Genomic DNA, 20,233 nt, shown 5'->3' with positions numbered 1-20,233 from the left:
AAAAAAAGTTTTTATAGAGGCCCAAAACCCCCTTTTAAAAAATTTTATTGGAAAAATAATGGGGGAAAAGGGGAAATTGAAAAAGAAAAAAATTTTAAAAAAACTTTCAACAAAAAAACAAAGAATGTCTAAAAAAAAAAAAAGTGAAATTTTAAAAAAACAAAATTTTTGGGTCAAAATCTGTTGAAAAAGAATAAAAGGGAAAAATAAAAATCCGGGCCCGGGGATCTTTGTCATATAAAGGAAAATTTCAGGGGAAAATTTTCCATTTAAAAATGTAATTTTAAATTTTTAAAGACAAAAACACTTTAAAATTTCCCTGTTTTTTTCCCAAAATTTTAAGAGGTTAGGGACGGTAAATTTTATTTGCAAAAAAAAAGGGAAAAAAAAAAAAGGGAAAAAATGTTTTTCCCAAACAATAGGGAAAAAATTTAGGGCCCTTTATGATTTTGACTTAAATCTTTTTGGGATTATTCCAATTTATGCCCTCAATCATTGGAAAACCCTAGAAAAAAAAATATTCCAAAATTTAAATTTTAATTATCCCAAGAATTTGATTCCCTAAAAATTAAAATTAAAAAAAAAGGGGGTTTTTTCCATTGTTCCCAGGATTTTTAAAAAAAATTCAAAAAAAAAAATTACCTTCAAAAAGGGAAGTTTTTTTAATTAAATTTTAAAAAAGAAACACAATATCTGAAACGAATTTTAACATGCTAAAAAATTCGGGGAAAAAAAAAAAAAAATTTAAAAAACAAGGGAAAAATATAAGGATCAATTAAAAACGACGTTTTATTTTAAAGTGTTTGTTTTCCCAAAATTTTAAAAAAATTTTTTTTGGAGTACTACAAATTAGACCCTTTGCCCTTTTTTTAGTAGCCCTGGTTTGGGGCTTGGGATGCAATTTTAAAAAGAGGGAAAATTAATTTAAAGTTTTAATAACTGATATTGATATGTATCTTTTTATTAAAAAGGGGACTGAGAGGGGGGAATAAGTTATATTTCAAACAGAAAAAAGAAAAAGAAAACCCAATAAAAAATGAAAGATTAGGACCCTAAATTTAAACACCCAAAATCCCATTTGCCCCTCTTTTGCCAAAAACCCTTTTTTAGGGTTTGGGGCTATGTGAAAACCTTTTCCCCTCGGAAAAACTTTAAATTTTTATATCTAAAAAAACAATTCAAAAAATTTAAATTCCCAAAAGGAAAAAAACAAAACTTTATATTTTGAATGGATCTTGAATTTTCCAAAAGAATTACAAAAAAACCCAAAAAGATTACCCTTTAGCCCCAAAAAAAAATTTTTAAAACCAGACGAATGGTTTTCCAATTATAGTAAAAATATTAAAAAAAAAAATTTAAAAATAGGAAAAAAGAAAATGAAAAAAATTAAATTTCCCAAATTTTAATGAAAAAAAAAAAATTATTTTAGTTCATTATAAAAATTGAATATATCCCCTTTTTGGGTTAAAGGTAACAAAAAACCCAAAAATAAAAAACCCCCTTTAAACGAAAGCCCGGGTTAAAAAATTTATATTGTTTTTAATACTAAAAAAAAGTTTAAAAAGAAAAAAAATTCATTTAAAAAAAGTTTTTTTTTAATTTAATGAAAAATTTCCCTTTTTCGGAAAGGGAACGATGGAGAATTTACGCAAGAGGTTTAATTTTAAAATTTAAACTCATGATGAAAACCTTTTTTTAAAAAATATATAGGGCCCCCCCTTTTATTTGTTATTTAACGATGTTTAAAAAAGAAATTTTTTTGGAATTCATAAATAAAAGAAAGTTTTTTTATTAAAAAGGGCCCCTTTTTATGTAGGGGAAAGTTTCATTTTTAAATTTTTCAAAATAAATTTTAAAGTTGGGTTTTCATTATAATTACCTTTAAGGGAAAAAAATACGAGGGTAATTGCAAAATTTTATTCACTGACCTGATTTTTTAAAGTTTTGAAATAAAAACCAAAAAATGCATTGAGGATTTTTATAAAGGCAAAAAAAATTTTTTTGTAATGTATTTCGATAACAACCAAAAAATTTTTTTCGACAATAATAAAAAAAAATAATTTTGGAAAAAAAAATTAAAAAAATGAAGGGTGCCGGCATTCCCTTTTTTGAAATTTTTTTGGGTTTAAAAAGTAAAATGTATTTCCCTATTAAATTTGAAAAAAAGAAGTTTAAAGTTTAAAAAAAGAAAAAGGGAAATTTAAAAAAATTGTTGTTTTAAAAAAACAATTTGTTCATAAAAAAAATTTCAAAGATACTTTGTTTAATTTAAACCCCAAAATAATTTTACACCCTTTTTAAAAATTATTCGTTCCCGATCAGCATAAACTTTTCCCCCGCTATGTTTTTAAAAAAAAAACATCTTTTTCATGGGTTTTGAAAGATAAAAGATATATTTTTTGATAATGGGATTAATAAATTTTTTATTCTTAAATTTAATTCTTTAAAATTTAATTTTTAAATTAATCTTAAAATTTTAGAAAAACCCAAAAATTTTTTAAACCCGAAAATTTTTTAAAGTTTTAAAAAATTAATATTAAAAAAAATCATTTATTTTTAAATTTTTTTAAACATAATTTTAAAAGAAATAGATTCATTTTTTTTTGTTAATTTTTTCATGTTTAAATTTGAAAATTTAAAATTTTTTTTATTTTTTAGTTTTTAAAATTTTTTTCTCCCTTTTTTAATTTTAAATTTCAAACAACAAAAATAAATTTAAAATGCAATTAAAAATTTAATTTCCCCTTTCATTATTACATTTTTTAAAAATAAACCAGGGCTAGCATTTTTCAGTTTTTTCCCTTGAAATTTTTAAACCCCCTACCCGGGATCTGGGTAAACCTGTTAAAAAACAATGGGGGTTTTTTTATTAATTGTCTTTTTTTATTTACTTTTTCATTTAAAATTTTTAAAAATTTCCATTTTATTTAAAATTTTTCCAGGGAAAAAAAAACCCCCATTTTTAAAAAGTTTTTTAAATTTAAAACCCGGAAGAAAAAAATTTTCAAGTCCTTATTGGTTAAAAAAAAAAAAAATTTTTTTAATTTTTTTTTTTAGTTTTTTTTATTATTAAAAATTTTTTAAAATTTTAAAAACAAAAAAATCTAAATGTTTTTTACCATCTTGAACATTTAAAGAAAAAAAAAACAATAATATCAGCAAAGATATTGTTTGTCTTTTAAAAAGGGAAAATTGTTGTAAATTTTCATTTGGTAATACTTAAAATTTCTTCCCTTTTGGCGGAAAAGGGAAGTCCAAATGGGGTCAAATAAAAAAGCATTTTCAGGAAAAAAACCCCTTTGGGTTTTTCGGGAAATAACCCCTTTTTTTAAAATAACCAAAACCCCAAAGTTTTCCGGGCCCGCAGGTCCCCTAAATTTTAAAATTTTTCCACACTCTCCCCTTTTTTTTAAATTTTTGTAAATTATTTTCCTAAAAATCAACCCCCCCTAAAGTTTTTAAATTTTAATTTTTTTTAAACCCCTTGTTTTAATTTTTAAAAAAAAAATTGGTTTGTTTTTAAAAAATTTTTTTTTTTTTTTTACTATAGGATTTGTCTGTAAGGGGCCCTTTTTGGAAAAATCAATCGGAACCCCAAAAACCCTTTTGGGTTCCTGGGGAATTTTTTAATTTCCCCCCCACCATGTCCCTTACCACTTAACCAAGGGTGAACCCAAAAGGGATCCCTAGGGCTAGCAGCCAACTACCCAAAAAAAACCCCAAATTTTGGGTTTTGTTTTTTTGTTAAATTTTAAACACTCCAGAACCAAATAGTTTCTTTTTTTTGATTAGGGGTAAAATATGGTGATATCATATTTCTTATTTATTAGGTACGGAAAAATCCATTCCCAAATAAAAATTTCTAACACCCGAAATGGCCGCCCAGAGAGGGCCCCGAAAGCCCAGAGGGGCAAAATTTTTGGAGCTATTTTTGCTGCCCCTTTTGGGAAAAATTTTTTTTTCCTAAAAACCAGCCCAAAACTTTCCCAAAAAAACCACCATTTTGACCCTTTAATGGACATTTTTTTTGAAATTTTTAATTTTTAATCCCTTTTTATTTCAAAAAGCTTTTTTTTAATTTTATTAATTTTTTTGTTTTTTTTAAAAATAAAGGGAAAAATTTCCTTAATTGGGGTTTATGTTTTAATCTAAAAGTATGTGGAATTTTTTTATTTAAGGGTTGTGCTAAAATTTTTTTTTTGTCCAAGTTAGGGAAATTTTATTCAAATAATTTTTATGGGCCCTTAAAATATAATTTTTTTTTTTTTTTTTAAAAAAAAAAACAAGTTTTATTTCCAATAAATTTATTTCAAAAAATTTTTTCATTTCAATACCAAATTTCTTAAAACGAAATTAAACTGCGGTGGGGAAAATTTAATTTAGCTGTTAAAGTAATAAGTTAGGATTTTTCTGTTATTACTTCCTTTTTTTTATTTCCAAGTTAAAAAGAAAAATACAAAAAAATCTAGAAAAATTTTATCTATTTAAGGGAGGGTTCCCGTATTTTATTTTGTTTATAATAATAATTAATTAAAAATCATCATATATTCTTGATTACTTGGTAAAACTGTTTTTGGATAAAAAAAACAACCTTTCCAAAATTTAAAAACGACAAGTTTTTCCCAAAAAACAATTATAAATTTTTAAACATTTTCCTTAAATGTAAACCAACAGGGGTGGGGGTTTTGTTGTTGGAATTACTTTTGGCAGGGCGTTTTTAAATAAAAAAAAATACTGTTTTTGGTTTTGTTTCACCAAATGTTATTTTTAAAAGGGTTTTATTTTTTTTGTTGTGTATTTATTTTTATTGCGTCCAAACCCTTTCCCCCAAGGGATTTACCATCTTGCTTTTGTTAAAAACTTTTAGAAATTTAAAATTTTAAATCCCAAAATTTATTAAAAACCAAAAAAAGTGGGGAACCCTAGAAATTTAATTTTTTTACAAATTTCTCTACCCCGCATAGCAAACATTAAACTTAAAAATTTTTTTCCTCATCATTTTGCAGCTGTAGTGTTTATTGAATTTGACTTGGGGGTAAATATTTGTTTTTAAACCCCGAAAAAATGAATAATTATTTAATGGGAAAAATTAAAATTTTCCTCATTTAAAAACCCTTTGGGTTAAAAAACTTCCTAGTAGCAAAAACCCTTTTTTATATTACTTTGGGCATCCTACTTTTAGCAACAGCGGGAGTTTTCTAAAGAGTAAAAATTTATTTGTTTCCCGTTGATTCTGAAATCCTTTTATAGTTCAACTAATCCTTTTAATTTAAATTTCTTTGTATAAATTATTTTCAACAATTAAACAATTTTTTCCCCTTTTTTTTAACCAAAACTGATCAATTAAGAAGCGCATTTTTAAATTTTTGCAAAATTTTGGGCTCCCTCACATAATTTTTTACCATTAGGGAAGCCTTTTTTACTTTAAAAAATTACTTCAAAAAAAAACCAAAAAACCAATCAAAAAAAAAGAGCTTTTATCATTAAATTGGGGAAAGTGGGTATTTCCCTTTTTTTTGGCCCTTAAAATTATTTCCCCGGGCAGATATTTAAGGGGTAAACTAATTTAATAGGGGTTAATTCAAACTTTCAAAAATATTGGTTTTTTTCTAAAAAAATGTTTTTTTATTATTATTTTTTTTTTTATTAAAGTAAAAAATTTAAAATTTTTAAAATTTAAAAAAACTTTTATTTTTTAAAATTTAAACTGTTAAAAACGTTTAAAGCTGAGCTGGGAATTCCAGATCCTGAAAATATCTATTTTTTTTCCCTTGAATATCCCCTCTTTTCTTAATTTTTTTTTATTTTTTTTAATGGGGTTTTGTTTTTCCCCGTAATTTTTTGCAATAAATTTCCCCAAAAAAGCCGGAGCAGGTTTCTTTTTTAAAAATTTTAACAAGCTTTTGCTGCAGCAAAAAATTTTCCCAAATTCCCGTTCCAAAACCTTTTTTTTCCCAAATTTTTAGTGCGGCTTTTTCCCGTTTCTAAAGCTTTTTTTCCCCGCTGTGCTAATTAAAAATGGGAACTCCCTTTAAAAAAAATTTAGTAAAAGGGTTTAAAGTCCTTTTTTCGTATAATTTCTTCTCCCGGTTTGACCCCTCACATAAATAAATTTTTCCTTTATTTTTTTTTCTAAACTTTTTTGACATTTATAAAACTTTAAAAATAATTTTCTTTAAAATTAATTTAAAAGTTTTAAAACCCCTTGTTTAATTAATTCTTTTAAAATAGTGTAAAAACTTGTTTCCCCCCTTTTTTAAAATTATTTATTTTTCCAAATATTTATCTTTAATTTTTTAAAATTCCCCTTTTTGAATTTATAAATTTTTTTAATTAAAAACCCCCCGAATTTTCCCCCTGTTTGGGTTTTTTTTTTTTGTAAAAGGATTAAACCCCCCCTTGGGGTTAAATTTCCCCGCCCGGGACTTTAAAGCCTAGTTAAATATCACCCCCGAAATTTCCAACAACCCCCCGGAATTATTCAATAAGGGAACACAATGTTATAAATTTTTTTTAAACCAAAAAGAGTTTTTTTATATTTGGTGTTGTAGTTCCCCCCAATTTTCAGTTTTTTCTCAATTTTCTTTTTTCCCTAAATTTCCCCCAAACAATGGTATGGAAAATTTTAAAATTCCCTTGTAAATCCCAAATTTTTAACATTATTCTTGGAATTGAAATCAAAACCTTTTTAAAAAATACTTTAAAAAAATTTCCAAACTTATTGGGCAAGTCCCGGGTTTATCCAAATTTTTTTATAATATCATTAGTTATTTTTGTTTCTCTGAATTTTTAAAATTATTTTTTTAAAAATCCCGTTTTTTGTTTTAAAACCCCCTTTTTTTAAATTTTTAATTCCCCTTTCCCAACCTTTTAAAACCATTTTTTTTATAACGAATTCCCTTTTTTATAATCATTTTCAAACCTAATATATGCCAAGAGTGGGCCCTAGTGTTTTTACTATCCAAAACCCAAAAAACATAAATTTTTTTTTTATCTAAAATTAAAGAACGACTAAAAAATTTATTGGGAAAAAACACTGGAAATATTTTTATTATTTTAACTGTTCAGAACCCTTTAAAAACATTTTTTTTTCCATTTATAAATAAAAAAATTTAAATTCAAAAAAATATTTTTTTTAAAACCTTTTATGTTTTTTTTGGTAAGAGTGAATTCCCTTTTTTAAAAGGGGTTTTCAATTATGCTAATCCCTTATTTTTAGTTCTTCAATTTTTATTTTCCCTTTCATCAATCGAACCACAAAAATTTAAATCCAACCCATTTAAAACCCAAACCTTTTGGATTTAAAAGGACAAAAAGTCCCTAACCTTGGCCTCTAATTACTTTTTTAAATTTCATAGATCTTTTTTTGGGTTAAAAAGGGAGTCCTGACTTTTTTGTTAATTTTTGAATATTTTTCTAGAATGAAATTTTAATGTTTTTTTTTTGTTATATCTTTTTTAAAAAAAATTTAATCAAAAAAATATTACTTCATATTAATTACTTCTTTTCCCGTTCTTTTATCCCTTGCAATTAAATTTTTTTTGGGCCAAAAGTTTATTTTAAATTAATAATTAAAAATTTCCAAATTGTCCATTTGGTGAAAATTTTTTATGGGGTTTTGATATCTTATTCCTTTTTCCATGTAGAAGACATACCAAGAAATGATTTAAAACCGTTTTTTTTACTTTAATAATTTACCTTGTTAAAATTTTAAATTTTTTGCCTTTTTTTTGTTTATTTGATTTTTTTGACTAGGGTTTGGGTTTTTTATTTGGGCCCTTTAAAATTTTTTTTTTTTCTTTAGTAACACCATCTTTGTAGCTTTTAAATAAAGTCCCTTTTTCTATTTTATCGGATTTGATTTATCTGCAAATTAAAAAAATCAAAAAATTTCGACGGTTTTTTAATTTTTTATATTCTTTTTAAAAAATTAATCTAGAGGGAAACATCTAAATTTTACTGTAGGGATTTTTTTCTTTTTATCTTTCTCCCAAAATTTTTCTTCTAAATTCCCTTCCCGTTCTTTTATTATTCCCATCTTTTTTTCCCTAATCTTCTAATCTCTTAAGTTCATCTTGAGGAAAAACCCCTCCAAAAGGGGTTTATCTCCCCCCCCTCTACGATGTGGGGGAATTGGGTTTTTAAAAATTGTTGCCTTTTTTAAAATTCATTTGTATTTCCTTTTTGTTAATTCACAATAACCCTTTTGTTTAGATCTTAAAATACTTTTTGGAAAATACGCAATTGCCCTTAATTTCCGGTTGCCCTTTAAATGGTTTTAAAATTGTTCTTTTTTACCCTTTTATTTTTTAGTAATTGGCTTTAAATTTCGTTTTAAAAATCTCGATTTGTGCTTTTCCCTTTAAATTTTTTCTCTAAATTTTTTCTTCTCAAAAGCTCTCATCTTTTGCCGACCAAATTTTTTCCCTTTTTCTTATTTTATTAAGTTTTGATTTCATTTTTTATAATAACATAAGATAATGTAAAATAATGTAAGAAAATGTAAAATAATGAAGAAATGTAAATAATGTATTATTATTTTTAAATGGAAATTCCCAAAAAATTTTAATACAAAAAAAGATAAAACCAATAATTTTTTAAAAAACGTTAACCCCCTTTTTTGCCCGATTCATGTTTTAGAAGTTAAAATGTGGATCTTTGGGTCTGGAAAAACAAATTTAAATTAAAGCATATACTTCGAAAAAAAATTTTTATATTATAGAAAATTTTAATGCTAAAAACCTAAAAACAATCTAAATTCAAATTTAATTAACCAATTAAGGGCCCAAAAAACAAAAAAAATTAAAGTAGATCCAAATGAAATACTTGAATATTTAGCTGATCCCAACCAAATTGAACCCTGCGATAGCTTGGGAAAAGAAAAACAAAAAAAGTAGTAATAAATTTTATGATTTTTTATTTTAAGGGAAAAAAAAAGGTTCAAAATGAAATACAAAAAACTTATTCAAGGACCTCACAAAAACTGTTTGTTATTTATTTAAGGGCAAATCTTACATAAAAAACCCCAAAAAATATCCCCTATTAACTGTTTTACATTATATTTTTTTTGAAAACCAGGTAAAACGAGAAAATGAAATGATTTGAAAAGAACAAAATTTAACCCTAAATCTTTGCTAATGCAAAAAAATCAAAAATATGAAACATATATTGGCAAACCCAAAGGGAAATTTTTTTTTGGTAATAAAAATAATAAATTAATGGGATTTTTAATAATATAAACAAAAAAAGTGAAACCCACAGTATAAGTAAAGTTAAATTTGATATTTATTTAAGGGGGATTATGCTACTAAAAAACCCAAATTTAAAAAACTTTAAAAAAGGAAAAGGAATGTATTTCACAAAAAAAAGGGAAATTTTTATAACGCCCAAAGAAAAGAGCATTTGATATGGGGGGTAAAACCTTAAAAACCTAGGAGAAACCAGGGTAAACCCAACGGTGCAGTTTTTTAAGAAGGGTTTTTGTTTAAAAAAATTTTAAAGTTTTTAAAAGTTTACTAAAACTTGAAGAAATTTAAATCTATTTAAAACCCCAAAAAAAAGAAGCAGAAGTAAAGAATATTGAAGAATTAACAAAAGCCCTTTAAAAAAAAATTATTAATAGTTTTAAATTTCCCAAAAAAAAATTGAAAAAAAGAAAAGGAATTTGGGTTTTTCTAAATTTAAAAAAACTTAAGAGAAATTTATTACTAACGAAAACTAAAAAAAATTTTCGGGGTTAATTTAAAAATTTATTTTACTCAAAATTAAAGAATTAAAAGGGGTAGTATTAATTTAAAAATGAAAAAACTAAAAGACAAGAATTTTTGAGGCAGAGAAAAAGTTACAAAATATGTAAACAGTTTTGAAATTTAAAAAAAGAAAAAAATAAAAATAAAAACCTGAAAATGAAAAAAAGCATAAAGATTTATTAGAATTTAATTTTTTAAATAAACTTTCGAATATAAATCTTTAACTGGAAAAAAGGCCCGTTCACAAAAGGTGAGATCAGACACCCCCCATTTTGAAAACCTTAAAAAAAGCTTTAATTCTAAAATAGAAAGACTTTTAAAAAAAAAATTCGAGTTTGGGGTTTGTACTGTTGAAAACCCCTCATAAAAATTTTTTAAAAAATGCAGACTTAAAATAATATTACAAAAAAATTACAAGAAGATTTTTAAAGAATTTAAACTAAAGGTTTTTAAAAACATAAAAGTGAAAATGGACTTTGGGGGGGGAAAAATCAGTTAAAAAAAAGGGGAACAATCACTGGGGCTAATCCCAAAGCAATTAAAAAACCCAAATTTAAAGAAAACAGAAAAATTTTTTAAAAAAAACAACTTTTGGAACTTTATTTGTTTCTGGGACACACCCCACAAATTTTAAAATACGGGAATTAAGTACACTTACAGGTTTATTACAAAAAAGATTTTAATGATTTAAAGATTAAAAATTTTAAAGATAAAAAATTAAAAAAAAAATAATGATCTGGACTCTGAGTTGAAATATCACTAAAAAAGGAGAAACAAACACTGCTAAATTTCCCAAAAATAATTTAAATGCTAATACTAAAACCCAAAAACCACCAATGTTGAAGAAATTTCCACTAATACCCAAAAAAAATTAATTCAAAAAGAAAAAATGTTTTTCTAAAGCAAGAAACACAATTTAGTAGAACAAAAGGCGTTGTTGACAAATTTTCTGCCCTTTTGAAATTGCTACAACAAAACCCAACCCTTATGATTTAGCTGAAAAAATTCTTCAACTTAAAAAGAAAGATAAAAAAAAAAAAAGAATTTGAAAAAGAAAAAGAAAAAAATAAAACATGAATGTTTTTTTCCCTTTAATACTTTTAAAAAAAAGTTTTTATGATTACGTTTAAAAAAAAAAAAAGTAAATTTTGGGCCGTCGGGGTGCCTGGAATTTTTCAAAAATATGAAAATATGACCCCCGGGTTTTTAAATATTTAAAAAAGCATTTGAATTAAAACCTGGAAATTATGTGATTATAAAGATTTTAACCATAGAACCCAAAAAAAAACTAAACTGTACCAGAGGGGCTTTTTAAGGGTTGTTTTTAGTCGAAAAACTTTTAATTTATATAATAGATATTAAATTTTTTTAAACGGGGACCAGGCCTATAGGGGGGAAAACCCGGGTCAACCCATTAAAAGTCCCCAAAATACATTTTATATTTAGATGGGGGGGAATTTATTTGGAGCGGGGTTTAAAAATCCCTTTTTTAGATTATTTGGTAGTATATTTTAAAATGGAAAAAAAAAGCAAACCCGAGGGTTTGACAGGGTCAGTTTTAAAATTTAGGGATAAAAAAAAAATTAAAATTTATTTTTTAAAACAAGAACAGTGTTTGGGCATTCATCCTTATAACGATTCCCAAAATCTACAAAATAAAATTTTCGCTTTTTGGCCCGGGTAGTTAAAATTAGATTTTACATTCGGATGAATATGCATTTTGATAGAAAAAAAACTTTTGAGTTAAAATTTTTTAAAAACTTTAATTAATTAAGTGTTTTTTTTTAACGGAAAAAAATTTTAAAAATTTAAAGGGGGGAAAAATTAATAAATAAATGAAAGCGTATGTTCAACATGGGATATGCCCATGGCAACTTTAAACATTGAGTTTATTTTTTATAACATAAAAGTATTATGTATTAAAACATGCCCTATCCATAGAACTCCCAAAAGGTTAGTGATTTTAGTTGTTGTTTTTAAATTGTAATATTGTTTAATATTTTTTAAAAAAGGGAAAAGCCTTTTTGTGTACATTTTTTTAAAACCCCCACGCCCAGTAGAATTTTTTTACGTTCACACCCCCCGGGCCGGGGGAACCATTTGTCTTTTTTTAAAGACCTCATCTGTAAAGGGTCACCCTTACACTGGTTTTTCCTAAAACATTCCAAAAACCCCCCCCCGGTTTTTTCAGGCCCCAAAAACACCTTCAACCTCATTTTTCGTTGCCCCCCCGAAACCTTCGAAAAAATAGAGACCCAAAAACGAAAAATAAGGGAAATTTAGTGGATTACAACAAATTTACGGAAGAATTCTTTAAAGTCAAACCAGTCAATGTAAAAAACAGCAGGCTGTAACCGTTAACAGACAAGGCGACCCCTCCAAAACCATAAGCCCAATTTCCTTTAAACAAAAAAGGGAAAAAGTCAGAAACGACTTCCCCGGGAAAAAGGTCCCCAACTCAGCTCAATGAAAATAAAAGTTTGAAACCCCGGGTTTTTTAAAATGTTTTAATTTTATTTTAAAAAGTGTTTTTGGGTTTTTAAATTTCATAAATTTTTTTTTTCATTGTTTATAATTTATTTAATTAAAAATTTTTTTTTAAAATTTAAAAACAACTCCTAAAGTAATTTTTTTCCAATATTAAAAAAAATAATTTTTTATGAAATTTAAATTTTTCAAAGGGAGTATTATTGTTTTTTTAATTTTAATTATTAAAAAGGGGGATAGATTTTTAAAAACCTGACCTTTTTTAATTTGTTATATCCCAGCATTTTTTTCCCCGGGCTGTGGATTTTTTGTTTGAAATTTTCTTTTTTTCAAAAGGATAATTTTTAATTTTTTTATTGGGATTGGTAAATTTTGTGTCATTTCTAAGGGCTTTAACGTTGGTTTTTTTCTATGTAAAGGATTACAAAAAAAGGAAGTAAAAGAGTGATTTAAAAAGAAAATAAATGTGGTCTAAATTCAAAACCCCAAATTTTTTTTACTTTTGTTTTTATTAATTGGCCAAACTTTTTTCAATTTTTTCTCCGGGGGAGTGTTTAAAGATTATTTAAAAGTTTTAAGTGGAAAAATATTTTTAAAATAAAGGGGCATATGTTTTTTAATTTTAAAAACATCTTTTGTTTAAATCAGAGGTTTTTACTGGGGGGGGGAAAAAACCCTTGGGGTTTTAAATTGGGCCGGATTGACCCGTCCTGAACCAAAGGGGCAAAAGGTCAAATGAGGGGTTTTAATGTTTCCCAAAAAAATCATGTTTCTAAAAATACTTTTCCGGTTGACTGATTTTTGGGGGCCGGGCCCGAGCAAAAAAAACCCCCAAAAAAACCCTTTAAACGACCTTTCTCCTGAACCACTTGTTTGAATCATCTTAAACTTTTAAACTGTAAGCATCCTGGTAAAAAATTTTTATTTTGAGAAAAATTTTTAACATTATAATTTTAACTTGGGTATCGATCATAAAAATAGTCTCCCAAAAAAGAATTCAGTTTTAAAAATTGTTTCCCGATTTTGTTTTCTTTTCCTTTTTTTTTCTTCAAAGTCCTTTATTGTACTTTTTTAATTTTCACACTTGTTAACAAATATTACTTTAAAAATCTTAAAGTCAATCAACCCTTTATTTAAAATTAAAAAGAAAACTTATAGATTGGGGTTTTCCCAATGAAAATTAATCTGGTCCCGGCCCCTTTTATTCCAATGATAAAAAAATGCAAATTTTATCATGTTAAACTCTTTTAATTCAAATAATTAATTCAGTTAAGGGGGGGTTGGGGGGGGCTGGGGGGTTATGGGGGTCGGGCCCCCTCAAACCGGGGTCGTAGGGTTTGAGCCCCCTGGAGTTTAGACTATGAATTTTCATAAAACACCAGTACTAGGGTTTTTAGGAAGCGGAAATCGGGGAGTAGTTCAAAAAAGCTTTAAAACTTTTATCACAATTTTAGTAAAAAAAAATTATTAAAAAAAAAAATAAAAATTTTTCAGTAAAGTTTTAAATAAATTTAAAAAAAATAGAAAGTTAAAGTACATTTTAAATTTTAAAATCCTTGTGATTTGCCCACAGTGTAAATAAAAGTAATCCCAACACGTACCCCGACATCGTAATTTCATAGGCCAGCGGATGATCTATGTTGTTTCCTGGGTCATTGCTTCAAAGTATATGTCGTAATGACCTCGAGACAAATATCAATTTCCTGTCAACAGCTAGAAAATCCTCGGGACTACGCCCTCAAATGATTGCCTCCAGCCGGCAAATTACGTCTCAGAGTCATTTGTTTAAAGGTAAATGTAATCTTTAGAGAAAAACACATTATGCGAATAGTGACGAGATATCTTTTTGGCCTACGGCTTTTAAACTCCATTGAACAATACATGAGCCCTTTCATTAGAGGGGTCAGAATGTCAACAGTTAAGTCTACAGTTGCGTGTATGACCTTGAAGTGAGTGAGTTAGATTTTACGGCGAGTCGACACAAAAAGGCCGTATATCGCCAAAAACAATGTAAAATGTGTAAACATATATAGGGTTATAAAGTAAATTGTAATGCATGTCTAGTGTATGACCGTGAAAGTTCATTGGATGATTGTTTATGGTTTGTAGATAAAACATATCGTTTTCAGGTTGAAAGTCAAATCACAGGGACCTTCAGGCTGATAACGGTTTCTTATCAATAACATTTACTGGAGAACACTCCCTCTGGTCACTGAAAACCCTAATAATTATATGGTCTATAGGCAAAAGTCAAAGCCACATAGTACTTGATACGGATTTACGTCTGCATCTATTAAGTTATCATAGTGGTCATATGTGTTTTGCAAACAATAATTGTTACCTTTGAATTAAAGATATCACAAACTTCAAATTTTAAAGGTGTAATACAAAAGTAATGTAACTTCATTTCAGATTGGAAGAAAAACAACAAAATGTATAGTGACAAATTCTGGCCTGGCTGGGACGATAATCTAACTGAGGAGGACAAAGCAAAATATAAGATTGATGGAATACGTAAATGATCCATGAAATTCTTTTTTTTTTTTTTTTGCGTTAAATGTCATTTCCCACAATATTTTGTTTTGTTTTGAATGGCTTTAGTTGGCTTCTCTTAAATTATATATGAGAACATTCGCCTAGTCCGAAGATCGAACTCGCCACCTTTCTATTTTTAGTAATAAGAGCTAAAAGGGCAATATATCATTGACTAGGATTTATCAGTTTTGTGAATAAAGCATACTAAATACTTCAAGAATGGGGAAAACATAGTGCTAAATGTCCTATGACGTGCAAACACTTCTGGCGAGAGGGCTGGACTTACATAATGATAATACGTTAGTCTTTCATTCTATAAGTATTCCTTAACCAGTACAAAGAAGAAACATAAATGACATATTAATGACTTTCAGTTAAATACTACGATGCAACAATGAAACCGATTAAAGATGAACTAGGACCCTCTCCATCAGAGAAGAAATGGCATGACTGGCTGCATAAATGGAGTAAGCTTTCGACAGAAGATTTCTTAAGAGGGTTATGTGCCGATGAAATGAAGTGTTCTCCGCTTACTCCATGGACAGAGCAAGCCATTGAATGCTACAAGGTATTATATGCGAAATAACTACATTACTGCTAATCAAAAGAAATGATAAGAGAATTTCCGTCAAAAATTAACGAATATACGAAGTTTACCTGAATATGTGTAAGTTAGAATTGTAAATGCAAATCGGGTACGATGTATATGAATTTATAGCCGGTGCTAGGCGTACGTGAGGTGTGTTGCAAGTTTTATTACTTCTAATGAACAGAATCAATCGATCCGAGTTTGCTATTATGTTGCCTAGTTGCTTTCCATGCTTCCAAGTATCTTTTCACAAATACAAATGTGTGTAGTTACGTTGTGAAAATTGCCAGATTAATTTCCAACAGTTTTGCCCCCAAATAATCAAATCTGTATGAAGATCCTTTTGAACAGCACAACCAAAAAAAACAAGAAAAGCACATCCCCGGTTTGAGTCAGTAGTAAGTTCATGTCAAATTGAAGATTACTTGAGAAAGCCAAACATTGTGCCTTTTTGCTGTTAACTTACTTATTAAACTATTACCGTCGTAGCTTAGCGGTTCAGGTTGCTAATTTTCTTTCACATCCCCCGATGGATTCTACCAAAGTGTCATCCGTGCTTAAATTAGGCTCAGAGAGTCACCTGATATCTTCTTCTATCACCAAAGCATGACCTAAAATTGTGTTGGTGTCTCTTAAAATCCAACAAATCAATCTCCTTCCACTCAATTTGAAACGAACATTATAAATGTCAAACGTAATGCTTATTTAATCATTCTGTTTTAGTATTCATTATTTTTATATTCCAATAACAGGTTTCTACATATACACCAACACTTGGGACGGACATAGCAACACATCTTCGAGAGGATCTTGGAAAATGGTGGCAAGATCCTCTCAAAACACCTAAGCTTGGAATGGACACCCTGCCGAAAGCGTTCACTAAAAAGAATGAAAATGGCTGGAACCCGTCTGTCGATCTCTCGAAACACATCAAGTTTGGAATCATGGTAACAAAGGTGGAAAACGTTGAACATGTTAAGGACAAGAAAGCCAAGATGGTCAAGGTTACTGGAGAAAACACAAGTACGGGACACAAGGAAACATTTGAAGGTGATGCCGTTATTCTGACATTACCGCTACAAATCCTGCGACAGCTCGATATACCGTTCAGCATTGAAAAACAAAAAGCCATTTCGCAAATTTCGTATGCTGCCTCTACAAAGATAATGCTGCAATGCAAGAAAAGATTCTGGCAGAAAGACGTAGGTCATGGAGGTTTCAGCAAAACTGACATGATGATCGGACAGTTACATTACCCGGATTACGACAGCTCCGGAATTGGAGACAACGAAAGAGGAGTGCTGATGGTATATACTTGGCAAGACAATGCGTTGGCGTATGGTTCACAACCAAAAGATCTTGCTATTCGCAGTGCCGTACATGACATAAGCAAGATCCATCCCGAAATAAAGCACGAATTTGAGGTTGGAACCGTTCAGGCATGGTACAGCGATCCCACCTCCCAAGGTGCTTTCGCGAATTTAAAGCCCTATGAGTACATAGATCATATGAAAAGCCTGACACAACCGACAGGCGCCGTCTACTTAGCTGGAGAGGCATTGTCCTGGTCTAATGGTTGGATTCAGGGAGCTATATTCTCCGGGCTAATGCAAGCCTACTGTTTCCAGTCGTATCAAGAGAACAAAGAAATCGTCACGCCTGTATCTGTAATGCTTGGAAAGAAATAGATGACTCATTAGCAGACAGTCAGACTTTAGTTTCATTGTGATATATATTAAGTTATGCCATTCTGCTTTGAAATACTTATGACCCCGAGTACAAACTCTACCTACAGTTGTAAGCTTTAATGTATTGGATCTGTATTAGTGTACCTACTTTTGCAGAGTATTCTATACACAATAAGCCTACTTTAACTTACATTGTTTTCCGTATTTTCCTTTTCTTCTAGCACGTTTTTACTTTTTTCGAGACTTATTATTGATTTGTTGTACAAAGGTGATTTGTTTTCATTTGATAAGTGATTTCTTGCTGTTAAAAGTTAACATTCCTCTGAAACAGATTGGGGCAGAGTTAGAAATCTTTGAAAATACTGAGTTATATGCAGTAAAAGTTCTCTATTTTGCCATTACTCTATAGATTACATATTGTGGAAAAAATGTAGCTAGGTTTAACCTCTGCCAAGCTTAATTTTGAACGAAATCTTTTTACTTGAGGCACCCTTGAAAAAGAAAGAAATGGACACAGCTGTATTTTGTGTTTTATAATTGTTTACCAATAGTTTGACGGTTCTTTTATCAAAATTAATGGGGTTTTTTTTATTAAGGGAGACTTTTCGAAAATTATTTTTGTGTCAAAAAAATGAATACAAATAAGGGGGTTATGCCTTTAGAGCATCAGTAAGTTGATTTCCAACATCACTGACCATATTTAAAGCATAAAAATTGCTGTTTTGCAACTTTTTGTCAAAAAGTTGAAAAAAATATTCTCCAAGGCCATAAAAACATTTAGGGTCGGGCCAAAAATTTAGGGTAGTTCGGGATACTGGAAACAAACATTTTTTTACGCCTAAAAGAAAACGACACAGTAAAAGTTGTTTAAAATTGCAACACAGTGCGAAACAAGAATTATGCCAAGCGAATGCCAATTTTTAACATTTCTATTAGGGTTCTAATACCTTAAGTCCAATTTCGATTATCTCGAAGTTAAACGTTCGTACCTCTCTCGAATAAGAGCTACAGAGATTCAATATATGTGTATATACAGAAATGCATATCGGGTGTTGTGTTTTTTTCCTTTTTTTCCCTACATTGTACATGTAATGACAGCTTCAATAGGTTTTAATTTTCTTGTGTGCATTAACGCGATGTAATCGGAAAAAAATTGTATTTAATTGATAATATTGTAAAAGGTTAAAGGTTGGAGTAAACTAGCCAGACACACGAACCTCTCTATAATATATGCATATAATTAAAATTTTGAAAGGGTATACATTTTATGCATAACAATCAAAACCCCGCCCACTCCATAAAATTATGTATGTTAGGGCATCGGAAAAGATGAAACAACCGACAGACTGAAAATATATCATGTCTACTTTGAAAATCCTAATATTTGGATGAAAAGAACAATTATTTTCCACGCACATTTGCCATTCAAGCTTATGCACAAGCATGTGTGTAATAGTATTTTTCGTTGCATAATAAAATAACTTTGTTCTTCTTTGAGATAACATAAACTAGATGCTTGCATTTTTATACTCATAAATGACAATCTTATGCTGTATTCTGGTTCTGGGAAAGGCTTTATAGTGTGTGATTGTTTTCTGTGTAAGGGTTTTGGGATTATGTAAATATAAAGCTACTTTATTTGACTGTTGGCTAGACATGTCTAATTCCGAATACACTTATACACGATAAGGTGTTACGACACTGCATCAAGCCCGCTCGCTTAAGTCAATTGGGAGAGACCAGATCTACAAATCACAAGGTCATATGTTCGATCCCCGGGCGGGGCGTATTGGTCTCCGTAATGATTTGATAAATGACATTGTGTCTAAAATCATTCGTCCTCCACTTTAGGTTATGTGGTAAAGTTGGCAGTTACTTGCGGAGAACAAGTTTGTGTTTAACACTGGTTAGGTTAACTGCCCGCCGTTACATAACTGAAATACTGTTGAAAAACGGCGTTAAACCCAAAACAAACAAACAAACAAAAGAAACAGTATCACCAGTATAAAATAGATACAAAATAACACCTTCTGCAGATTTGGAAAGTGGTAATAAAAGAAGTTACAATGATTTCAGAACATTTGTACCAAATGGATTTTGAGGTACTGTTAAAAATATGCTAGAACAGATCGAAGATAAACGGAAAACGTTTGAGTTAGAGGAGACAGATGCTCATTTACTACGTTTGCATGCCTTTATTTATAATCTTTCGTACGAAAATATGCTAAATGATCGATCTACGTTTTATTGTCTCCTTCACTAATCTACAGAATAAAAAAAGCAAAAATGTCTTTAAAAGTCCAGTCTGTTTAATAAGAAATCCTAATTAATACTAAATTGTATTGCAGTGCGACAGAAAATGTTACATAATTTGCATAATTTTTATAATTTTTGACAGACGTATTGGTCAGTTGTTGTCGCTGAGTGTCTTTGTTCCGTGAATGTATGGTAAACCGCTGTACATTTTGCTTATTGTCTTTGTATTATTGTGAAGTGTGCCTCTTTTATTAAAGCCTAAACAAGTTTCGCTTTGTTCTCGTCGTAAATCAAGATTAAGGCAATTAGTGTGACTACATTTGTATATTAGACTTGTTTCATCAGACATAGTAGAAATCCTGTAAATTTGTGCAAATACATATTTTCGTGATTTTCTTTTCGTTTTGTTTATTAAACAAAATTTTATGAGGGACATGTTAAACTTTAGTTATAAAACAATAGAACTGATCTCCCTTTCGATTTTTTATCACACTTTAGAAGGTAAAGACTATATGTATTTCAGTTTTCTTTAATGATGTAAATGCAATAAATATTCAATGCAACATATAGATTAATTGTTAGAATGTATCTGAACAAAAAATTAATAAGACAAACTGTTCTTTATATGATACTGATTCAACGAATGAAAGTAAGATATATTTACAGAGAATGATTTTACACTTTCGCGAAAATCACACAGAAAAAAAAACTTTGCATCCCCACTACTATCCATGAACAGGCTCAATCAAACCGGGCCTGCTGCGTTTTCGTTTATGTCGTGTTGGACGACCTGTGGTTTTTCACTTTTTTTATTTTAATTGCAATTTCTTCAATGTTTCAAAAGATTAATGAAAATGAAATTGGCTAGGGCTTTCATATTCTCATACTTTAGAGGATATCACATTAACCTCAAGACCAAAAACTGCAAT

At 28.7% G+C, this 20,233-nt stretch overlaps 1 protein-coding gene across 1 annotated transcript; it reads left to right on the top strand.

Moving 5' to 3' along the window:
* The first annotated feature begins 14,628 nt into the window (after positions 1-14,628).
* LOC128548051 (L-amino-acid oxidase-like) lies at positions 14,629-19,695 on the top strand. Its single transcript, XM_053522353.1, has 3 exons — positions 14,629-14,750; positions 15,146-15,339; positions 16,113-19,695. The coding sequence occupies exons 1-3, from the start codon at positions 14,669-14,671 to the stop codon at positions 17,046-17,048; spliced, it is 1,212 nt and encodes a 403-aa protein (XP_053378328.1). The 5' UTR covers positions 14,629-14,668; the 3' UTR covers positions 17,049-19,695.
* The last annotated feature ends 538 nt before the right edge of the window (positions 19,696-20,233 follow it).

The sequence above is a fragment of the Mercenaria mercenaria genome, chromosome 13 (genome assembly GCF_021730395.1).
Source record: "Mercenaria mercenaria strain notata chromosome 13, MADL_Memer_1, whole genome shotgun sequence".
In the NCBI taxonomy this organism is placed as follows: domain Eukaryota; kingdom Metazoa; phylum Mollusca; class Bivalvia; order Venerida; family Veneridae; genus Mercenaria; species Mercenaria mercenaria.
This window is presented reverse-complemented; position numbering and strand designations above follow the sequence as displayed.

Bases quoted from the DNA above. Each gene is read 5' to 3' on its own strand.
- LOC128548051 (XM_053522353.1), top strand. From the start codon at position 14,669: ATGTATAGTGACAAATTCTGGCCTGGCTGGGACGATAATCTAACTGAG. The intron at 14,751-15,145 runs GTAAATGATCCA...AATGACTTTCAG, and splicing joins ATATAAGATTGATGGAATAC to TTAAATACTACGATGCAACA. The intron at 15,340-16,112 runs GTATTATATGCG...TTCCAATAACAG, and splicing joins AAGCCATTGAATGCTACAAG to GTTTCTACATATACACCAAC.